We start from the raw sequence: 10,643 nt of genomic DNA on the forward strand, positions 1-10,643 counted from the left end.
AAATGTTTTTTTCTTCACCCAAATCCACGCTTCCGGGCCCGAGTGGTGATACTGTTGCTGAAGCTCCGAATTGGATGGAGTTGTTTCCTGATCCACTGTGTGTTGAAGTTCCTAATTCTGAAATTCCCGATACTGTTGCTGAAGCTCCCTCTCTCTCATCTTCGTTAGTACCCACTCCCGATACTCCTCGTACAGATCCTCCTGAGGTAAGCATTGAGTCTGATGTTAATACTAACAATATTTGTGATAATACTTGTGTCTCGATTGAAACTGACAGATACGTACTCCCACCAAGAAGTACTCGTGGTGTACCACCAGATAGATTTTCACCAGAGGTTGTGCGAAAAGTGAAATATCCTATTGCTCAGTATGCATCCACTCACCGACTGTCAAAGGAATGCCGAAGCTTTGTCAGTAATATGACTGCATAGATATTCCTACTAAAGTGCAAGAGGCGTTGTTGGCGTTGTTGGATCCAAAATGGGCAACTGCAATGACTGAGGAGATGACAACACTTGAGAAAAATCAAACTTGGGAATTGGTGGAGTTGCAAAAAGGAAAAAAAGTTGTTGGTTGTAGGTGGGTGTACACCGTCAAGTGCAAGCCTGACGGTTCGGTTGATAGGTATAAAGCTAGGCTTGTGGCTAAAGGATTCACCCAGACGTATGGGGTTGATTATAAGGAAACGTTTGCTCCTGTTGCAAAAATTAATACGGTTCGAGTCCTAATATCCCTAGCAGCAAATTTTGATTGGCCTCTACAACAATATGATGTAAAAAATGCTTTTTTACATGGTGACCTACAAGAAGAAGTTTATATGTCTCTGCCCCCGGGATATGAAGCTCCAGGTGATCAAAGTGTCGTGTGTAAACTGAAGAAAGCCTTATATGGGTTGAAACAATCTCCTCGAGCTTGGTTTGGTCGATTCCGACTTGCTATGAGAAGATTCGGCTATAAACAAAGTGATGCAGATCACACTTTATTTTTGAAAAGAGTTGGTGATAAATTAACAGCTCTCATTATTTATGTTGACGACATGGTAGTGACATGCGTAAACTGAGAGACTATTTGTCAACTGAATTTGATATGAAGGATTTGGGAGGATTAAAATATTTTTTCGGAATTGAAGTTGCTCGTTCTGAGCAAGGCATATTTTTGTCCCAACGAAAGTATGTGCTTGACTTATTAACAGAAACTGGTATGCTTGGATGTCAGCCAATTGGATCTCCTATGGAACAAAATCATGGATTGGAAGAGTCTTCGAATCAAACTTCAATAGACAAATTACGATATCAAAGGTTAGTTGGGCGTTTAATCTATTTGTCTCATACGAGGCCAGATATTGCATATGTGGTCAGTGTTGTGAGTAGATTTATGCACAATCCTGGTAAACAACATATGGATGCAGTTATTAGAATTCTGAGATATTTAAAATCTGCACCGGGAAAAGGCTTACTATTTTCTAAGAATGGGCATGCAGACGTATGGGGCTATACCGACTCAGATTGGGCAGGTAAAGGAGACCGAAGAAGATCAACCAACGGGTATTTAACTTTTGTTGGAGGAAATCTGGTTACTTGGAGAAGTAAAAGGCAAAAAGTTGTCTCATTGTCTAGTGCAGAAGCCGAATACAGAGCAATGGTGAAAGGTATTTGTGAGTTGTTATGGCTCAAACAGCTTATGGGGGAGCTGAGTTTGTCCATTAAAAGACCAATGAAATTGTATTGTGATAATCAGTCAGCAATTAAAATTGCTGAGAACCCAGTGCAACATGATCGGACTAAACATGTGGAAATTGATAGGAATTTCGTGTATGAAAAGCTAGAAGAAAAAATAATTGAAGTTCCGTATATGAAGACTGAAGATCAGTTGGCTGATGTGTTAACCAAGACAGTGTCAAATTCAGTGTTTGCTGATTCACTTGTCAAGCTGGGCATGTACGATGTCTATGCACCACCTTGAGGGGGAGTGTTGAATAGAGTGTTAGAAGATTTACCCAAGATTTAGTTAGGGAGTCAAAGATTTTATTGAATAGAGTGTTAGAAGATTTACTCAAGATTTAGTTAGGGAGTCAAAGATTTATGTTGAATAGAGTGTTAGAAGATTTACTCAAGATTTAGTTAGGGAGTCAAAGATTTTATTAAAGATTTACTTCGTTTTCTTGTGTTTAAGAGATATGTACATGTTATATATACCTCCGATTGAGAGAAGAATAATATTGCAAAATTCATTATCCTAAAATTAAGTCTGGTGAGATGATTCTAGAGAGCTTGTCGCTCGAACGAAGCATAATGCTACAATCTCTAGGGAGTTATCCGCTCAAGCGATTTTAGTCGCGCTTGAACGGTTTCACAATATAATTGTAAAAATTAGAACAAAGTTGCGAAAGAGAGTGAAAATGACATGAGATAGAGCGAAAATGCTCTTGTAAACTCATCTTGTGTAATCATCTCAAAAGATAATAGGGTAATATTGTTGGACGTAGAATCTCGAATTGAGTCTGACCCAGGATAAATTCTGTATTGTTATTCTTTCCTACTTTTCTCTATATATTTTGCTACTACATACCCCGAGTAAAGTACACTTTTGGTCACTGACAGATAGCCATTGTTACAACTCAGTCCCTCGCGTTTCATTTGTTTCACTTTAACCACTCATTTTACACCAGTGTTTCACGGGGTGAATTTCTGTCTGATTATATAGAAATTCTGCCCGTGAAACACTGGTGTAAAATGAGTGGTTAAAGTGAAACAAATGAAATGCGAGGGACTGAGTTGTAACAAGGGCTATCTGTCAGTGATAAAAAATGTACTTTACTCTTGTAATATATTTCTTACTTATCAAAAAAAAAAATGCTACATACTTGTATTTACTTGATCTGTTTGGGTAGATATCACTACAGTTCTTAACGTATGAAATACTCCAATTGGGAACATTCAACTTAATCAAAATATTAAATGAGTGACTACCATCAAACCACGAGCTCCTTTGTTATGAGATGAAAATGCACCACTCATTCACCCCCCCTAATCTTTTGATGCATTGAGAGTTACCAACAAACAAACAAAGATGTATTTCATGAACAGAAAATTTCAAAGCCATCTGTGATAAATCCAAAAACCAATAACCTACAAGAGGAGGGGAGGGGAGGGGAGGGGAGGGAGTGCCTTTGGCTTTTATAGTTCCAACACAAAGTTGTTGGAGTTGCAAAATTTGACTTTTAAGCCTTTAGGGACATGATAACATGCACTCAATGGCTGATATCTTCTTTTCACCAAATACCAGCACACAAGTAGTTGAATCAAATCAATTCTTGGACTCCCCTTTTTCTTCATTAAGTTTTAATTTTGTGGTTTGAAAAACATGAAAATGAATTCTGAGCTACATATATTCTTTGTAGCAGTCTTACGTATTCAAGTATTTTTTGTGCCAACTTTTCAAAATACTGAAATGAACGCATATGATTTTATATATATGGATCATGTGAGGCTCTTGATTTCACATAAATCATGTATGTCCATCTAAATATTTTAGATAACTGTGATAAAAAACAATGAAATCCTTTAATCTCCCTCATACTACTTCTTCTCCCTATTAAAAAACAGACAAATTTTTGCATACCAAATTCAACTCATGAACCCAGAAAGCAAAGTAAAAGAAGTTAAGAAGCAACCCCTCACATTCTTTTCTTTTTCCTTTTTCCCCCTCTTTTATTCGCCTTGGACGATCTCAAAACAGAAAAATTTCTCTCTTTTTTCCTTTTCAACGAACCCAAAGAAAAAAAAAAGATAAAAAAGGGGAGCAAAGTCAAGTGATTCATGCAAATTCCAGGAAAATTCCAACAGCAAGTAATGATTACAACACTATACAAAGACAAATCTTAATTTGTAACTAAGCACCAACCACCCAAACCAATGACCAAATCTTAATTTAACCACAACAAGGAAGAATATTTACAAAGGAAGCAAAGTTTAATCTCAACAATATTGATAACTTAACCATGATTTAATTATTAAAAAGTAAAACCTGGCAGTTACAACTCCTCTTGATTGATTTCCCATCCCAATAGAAACTACCCACCTATAACCTTTTTTTTTTCCTAACCAATATGTTCTTATGGGCCCATCTATGGTAATGCATCTTGCTTTTACATTCTATATACTATATACTATATTCCTATATCTTTGTCTCTGAAGCTTTTTCTTCACATTCTTCTGTACTTGTCCTCTCTCTCTTTTAGTCTTCTTCTGTATTAGGTCTTGTGAGTGAAGAATTATCATGAATGGCTAGAGAAGACAACTTGTGCTGTTACTTCCACCCAAAAGAGGTGGTTGTAGGTGTATGTGCACTGTGTTTGAATGAGAGGCTGCTCATTTTGGCTGCAAAGCAAGGCCTCACCAGTACTACTTCTTCAACAAGATCAGGAGGAACTCATAGAGCTAGAAATGTAAACAACAATAACAACAGACAATCCACCATCAACCTTCCAAAGATCTTTGCTTTTGGTTCTTTCCTTAGTCGATTCGAGTTCCGGAACTGGAAATCTGATGTTTCTGATCATGATGCCTCCACCAGTCCAGAAGGTACTGCTTCTCTCCTTCAATTAATTGTTTGTTTTTTCCTTCATAACCCACGATGTGGAAAAAAGTTCTCTACTTTCTCTCTATTTATCTCACATTACCAACAATGGGAATTCCTTTCTCTATACACAAATGATTTGGGGAGTATAGCAGAAGCAAGTTTTGCAATAATCACTTTTGCTTCAGATTACCAATTCAATGATGATGTTGGTGGTTGGCATTATTAATTGTAGTCACTGCATATGCATCAGCAACTGTAGAAAAAAAAAATTAAGAAGAAGAAGAAGAAGAAGAAGAAGCTCTACATGGCTAGCTTGATTTTGTGTTTGTTTCTTGAAAATGATTCTCATATAATGCCAAAATTATGGTCAAAGAGTAACTGTACATGCCAAAATGGATATGTTTTAATTTTTTATTTTCTGGCTTTTGCTTGATTTTCCATTGTTTCCCTCCTTGATCTCTCTTTTGTTTTTAAAAAAATAAAAATTTCTTGTCTCAAGATTTGAGTGAAAATTGTGAATCAAGGAGTGATTCTTAAGAGGGAACATCTTTTAGGGGAAAAAATGATTAATTCAACAAGAGTATCTAAGATAGATCCCTTCAGGTATCAATTTAATGTCATTTCTTGCTAATCATGTCTCTTGTTTGTGATTAATTGTTTAATACTATCCATCAAACTAGTGTAACTGAGAACAACTCATGAGACGTTAATATCCTTTGGACAACACATTAAACCCAAACTCGGGCGAGCTAGTCAATGTTTAATCCTCATAAACCCATTTGTTTGGAATTAACTTCAAATGTAGCATTTTGTTTTCTTGCATTGGATCCCATAATCCACTGATCAAAAAAATTGAAACTTTTGCAGACTCCTTTATATCAATAAAGTTTGAAGACAATGGGAATGCATCATGGGAGAAGGGCACAGTTTCAAAGGTCTCACTTGATCACTGCAGCATCTCCTGGAGCCACCACAATTTGACCAAGGAAGCTAATAATAATAATAATAATACTAAGGACACCAATACTACTTCTACTACTACAACAACTACTAATACTGCAATGATAGAGCATGCCAAACCTCTTAGGTGGCGAAAGCGGATTGGTCGATTGTTCCAGCTCATCAGATGGAAGAGTAGATCCAACGGCGGGAATGTGTGCCACGTGGGCAGTAAGGTTGAAGGGGTCAAAATGAGGAAGAGCTGGATAAGAAGTCTGACAAAGAGAAAGACATAAGAAGAAATAAGAGAGAGAGAGAGGGAGAGAGATCTGTTTATTATTCTTGATTTATTATTATTGAGATGTTATGAGTCAAAATTGCTTTTCCTTTTTGGCTGATTTTTCTACATTATTATTATTCATTATAAAACAGTACAGGCTGTAAAGAGAGATTTCTACATTACAAATGTGTTCTGACTTGCTTGCTGGTTTGCTTTAAGAGAGAAGGAAAAAGGAACCTTTTTTCATTGCTAGACCATACCCCCCCATGTTAGGTGCCCACAATGGGAAACATTGGGAGTGGCCCAAAATTGTGTATGGCATTACAACTTGTCTTATAGTTGTCTTGTGTCAACAAATCTTTCTTTCTTCTCCACATGACCACTTTAAAAAGAATTATAAATTAGAATTATAAATTTTCAGTTGCGTACGTCTGTAACTTCCTCTTTATTGTATTGTATGTTTTGAAAAAGTGAACTTCAAGGGTCCTTTGTTTCGGGCTCCATTTGTAACAGCCCATTCCTCCGCACTAGTAAAATTTTATTCTTTTTGAGCCAACCCATACTAGTGTCTATAATAGGTCATCCCTAAGTCCGGGCTTCTTCCAAGTAGAAGCCTATTCCTTGTTAACCTAACAATCAAAATGGTTTCGCAAATGAAACGAATTTCTAGTTGAGAATTGAGATAAGGGGGAGTAGGAGACGGAGAGGCTCAGAACCCATTTCCTAGCCCATACCAGATGAGATGACCGATTTGCTCAGCAAGCTCGCTATCTTAGAAAGGACTCTTTTTTGAGTTAGAGGTGTGCTCCAGCACTAATAACACTTCGTTCTCTTTGAACCAGTCTATACTGGCCTGCACGGTTTTGTCTTCCCAAGCCCAACACCAGCTCATACTAGTTTGAGCCCACGAAAAAGGTTTGAGTAAGGTTGTCCGAATAGCTAGCCCGCTATCCGGATAGCTAGCCCACTGTCCAGATGGGTATTTAAGTTTTTTTTTTTTTTTTCCTTTTTCGCAACTTTCAGCTTGTCTTGATCCATAAATTCATGATATGAATTTAATCACTTAATATCATGCACGTAGATACAAGATCCATCACATAAAACACAAATTTATCAATTATTGCAACGAAAATAATGCTAAATCATAAAATCTTAGAGTTTCAAAATTTGACTGAGAGATCATGAATTCCTTAAACCATGCTCCGATACCATATGTAAGACTTGTTGGAATAAACATGCATGCATATAATTAATTAATTAACAGTAGCAATAACAATAACAAATTGCATGCATAAACAGTATCATATATTGATCAAAACAGTATCATATACCATAACAATAACAAATTGCATGCATAAACAGTATTCAAAACAATATCACATACAAGAATAAAAACTGGAATTAAAATACCAAAACCGGAATTAGATGAGGGAGCGAGGTACGCTAACACGAATCTCCTTAAAGTGAATTTGCTCCTGCCTATCGGTGTCTAGCAAGTCCGAGCAATCACCTCCCAAGATACAACGCTCCTTTCACCACCTTGTTAGTGACACTCCAAAACAGGTAGCACAAATGAACCAATTAAGAATAGCACTCTTAGACTAGAATTTTGGTAGGGTTTCAACAGGGGAGAAAGAAAGGAATTTCATGGTAACAGAGGAAAAAGAGAATTTTCGTATTTTGAGCTTGGTGTAATGATCTCCTTATATAGGAGGGCATGCAACCAAATGGTCAAAAAATCAGTGAGCCTATCACAGATTTTTCAGGCCAGTAAAGTGCAACCACCAGCCCATACCTTGCAACAGACTTGACCAAGTCATGAGAGTGGGCTGGCTACAAAACTGGTTATGACATTGAAAAAGTCTCATGTCCATATTCAATGTATCTGGGTTAATGGGCCTCTCTTTTATGAGCTTGCAACAGAGTGTAAAAATATAAGAAATGGTTGGGTCAAGTAAGCCCAAGCCCAAGTTCGAGTATGGGTTTGGCCCACACGCACGCTCGCCTCGCCACACCCGACCGGCGGGCGCATGCCCGTGTGTGTTTTAGTCCAAGCTCATAATGTGGAGCCTCTCACTCTTAGACTAGAATTTTGGTAGGGTTTCAACAGGGGAGAAAGAAAGGAATTTCATGGCAACAGAGGAAAAAGAGAATTTTCGTATTTTGAGCTTGGTGTAATGATCTCCTTATATAGGAGGGCATGCAACCAAATGGCCAAAAAATCAGTGAGACTATCACAGATTTTTCAGGCCAGTAAAGTGCAACCACCAGCCCATACCTTGCAACAGACTTGACCAAGTCATGAGAGTGGGCTGGCTACAAAACTGGTTATGACATTGAAAAAGTCTCATGTCCATATTCAATGTATCTGGGTTAATGGGCCTCTCTTTTATGAGCTTGCAACAGAGTGTAAAAATATAAGAAATGGTTGGGTCAAGTAAGCCCAAGCCCAAGTTCGAGTATGGGTTTGGCCCACACGCACGCTCGCCTCGCCACACCCGACCGGCGGGCGCATGCCCGTGTGTGTTTTAGTCCAAGCTCATAATGTGGAGCCTCTCACTCCTACAAAAGCTTGGGTGCCATTGGGCCCAAAGTCTTACTACAACACTTGAGTTTATAAACTACATATCCACATGATATTTTTCCAATGTGGGATTTCCATACACACACTTATTGCACTTTGTTCACCATGCTCATCATGGTCACTTTGGAGTCTTTTTACATTCAACCAAGAAATGATTTGGTCACACTAAGTGCTCCAATTTATTGTCCTTATAACAAGGATCAATTGCCCATAAATTTCATTCAATAATTATTATTGAGCTTTCAATTAATAATGGTCAAACTATAGTTGACCAACATTTTCCAACAATCCCCCACATTGAATGTGAACAAACGACTATACTGACATGGGAATACATCTTAGAGTGCAGTAGAATCAATACTGCATCGAGATAGGTAGCTTTTGGCTTTGAACCTTCCCTAGTGAAAATCCATCGGACTTACTTAACTAGTCAGTGGACTGACTCCTTGAACTTTCAGTTGTTTGTGTAAGCCTAGTCAACAGACCTCACACAGCACTGATCCAATTCACAATTGATTCTCGGTTGTGTTCATTATTTCGGCCATGAACTTCTTGGGTTCAGTGAGTGTTTTAGAAAATATTGCCTTAAAAATATTTTCATAGAGCCGGCCATACTCTTCACTCACATAGGTGATTTCCTATCAGAAGTATCCTCTAATACTTCACTTGTTTATCACAAGATATATGAATTATTAAAAGCATAGCTTAACCTTATACACACATTCTAACAACACTTTGTGTGTCTTGGGAATGGGTTGGAGTAAAACTCCGTACTGCTCACACTTAAGTTACACCCAACTTGTGTTGTCCTATTGAACCTAGTCCCTGGGATCTTCAATCGCTAGGTTAGGTTTCCATCAAGGTAACTCATTGAATCAAGGCTTTCAAGCCCATTCCCCTCGATGCGCAGTCTATTTGCTCTCTACTCAACCCCTTGGTAAACGAATCCGCTAAATTCTCTTTAGACTTCACAAAGTCTATGGAAATTATCCCATTTGAGAGCAATTGCCTAATGGTATTATGTCTATGATGAATATGTCTAGACTTATCGTTATATATCATATTCTGTGCCCTTGCAATTGCAGCTTGATTATCACAGTGAATGCAAATTGCAGGCATGAGTTTCGGCCATACTGGAATATCCTCTAAAAAGTGACGAAGCCACTCTGCTTCTTCACCAGCTTTATCCAAAGCGATGAACTCCGATTCCATCGTTGATCGTGCTGTGCACGTCTGTTATGAAATTGTGAATTAACATAAACAACCTAGACATACACATCATTATGGTTATCATAGATTGTGAAATTTCATAATCTCTACAAACAAAACTCCAAAAATATTAACATGAGAGCGTAACTGAATCCATGAAGACGAGACTTGATACTTCAATACTCAGTGTCTCCATTATTTCCCTTTAAGCTTCTTTGAATTTGATGATAACTTAGAGTTCAAGAGAGGGTAAAGAGAGGATCGAGAGCTTGTTGCTGTCTTTCTTTGTTTACCGCGAGTCCATTGTTCCATCAAAACAAGAGATCTCTCTCTATATTGATCTATCTTAGATCAATAGAAAGTTGGCACATTATTTATTTATTAAACCAACAAATGAAATGACATGTGTGCCACACATGTGTTGTTACTAGGAGATGGGAGGGATTGAACACATGATCGCTGAATTATATGTTTGGGTGGAGGTGTTAGATATGGGAATTTAGGGTTTGTCGAATTCGAGAATAGTGAACATCAACTTAAACTGCTGAAGTTGAGAGAATCCTATGAGTGGTTAGAGAGAGAGAGAGAGAGAATGGGATGAAAAGATTTTAGTGTGAGAAAGGATTGTAGTGTGAGAAGATGACCGTTGGGAAAGTGAATTTGAAGTTTCAATTTATTCCTGGCCCACAAGTGTCAAGTTTCAAGCCGGGTCCAAACTTGAGCTGGGTTTCATATAATTTTATGAACCCAAGGTGTTGGGCTGGGCCTGGATCCAATACCTTCGGCCTATTTCCTTGTCCAAGTCTAGCCCGAGCATTTTTCTATTAAGAATTTACTTAAAATATCTGTGTAATGTTGTGGATAATGTCACATGAAATGAGTGTTCAAGAAGGCTCTATTGACCTCTACAATTTTAGTGAATTATCAATTCCAATTGTACAACATATCTAATGCACTCCTAAAATACTTTCTACGTTTACCCAGGTATATATATCATGGTGAAAAAATCAACGTACCAATGAAATCGATGATAATGCGTCCGAATTCGAC

General features: G+C 37.8%; 1 protein-coding gene across 1 annotated transcript; it reads left to right on the forward strand.

Annotated features, from left to right (window-relative positions):
* The first annotated feature begins 4,166 nt into the window (after positions 1 to 4,166).
* Positions 4,167 to 6,010, forward strand: LOC120000533 (homeobox protein 10-like). Its single transcript, XM_038848647.1, has 2 exons — positions 4,167 to 4,583; positions 5,449 to 6,010. Exons 1-2 carry the CDS (start codon positions 4,283 to 4,285, stop codon positions 5,814 to 5,816), a joined length of 669 nt encoding a protein of 222 aa, XP_038704575.1. The 5' UTR covers positions 4,167 to 4,282; the 3' UTR covers positions 5,817 to 6,010.
* The last annotated feature ends 4,633 nt before the right edge of the window (positions 6,011 to 10,643 follow it).

This window comes from Tripterygium wilfordii, chromosome 6 (genome assembly GCF_013401445.1).
Source record: "Tripterygium wilfordii isolate XIE 37 chromosome 6, ASM1340144v1, whole genome shotgun sequence".
NCBI lineage: Eukaryota > Viridiplantae > Streptophyta > Magnoliopsida > Celastrales > Celastraceae > Tripterygium > Tripterygium wilfordii.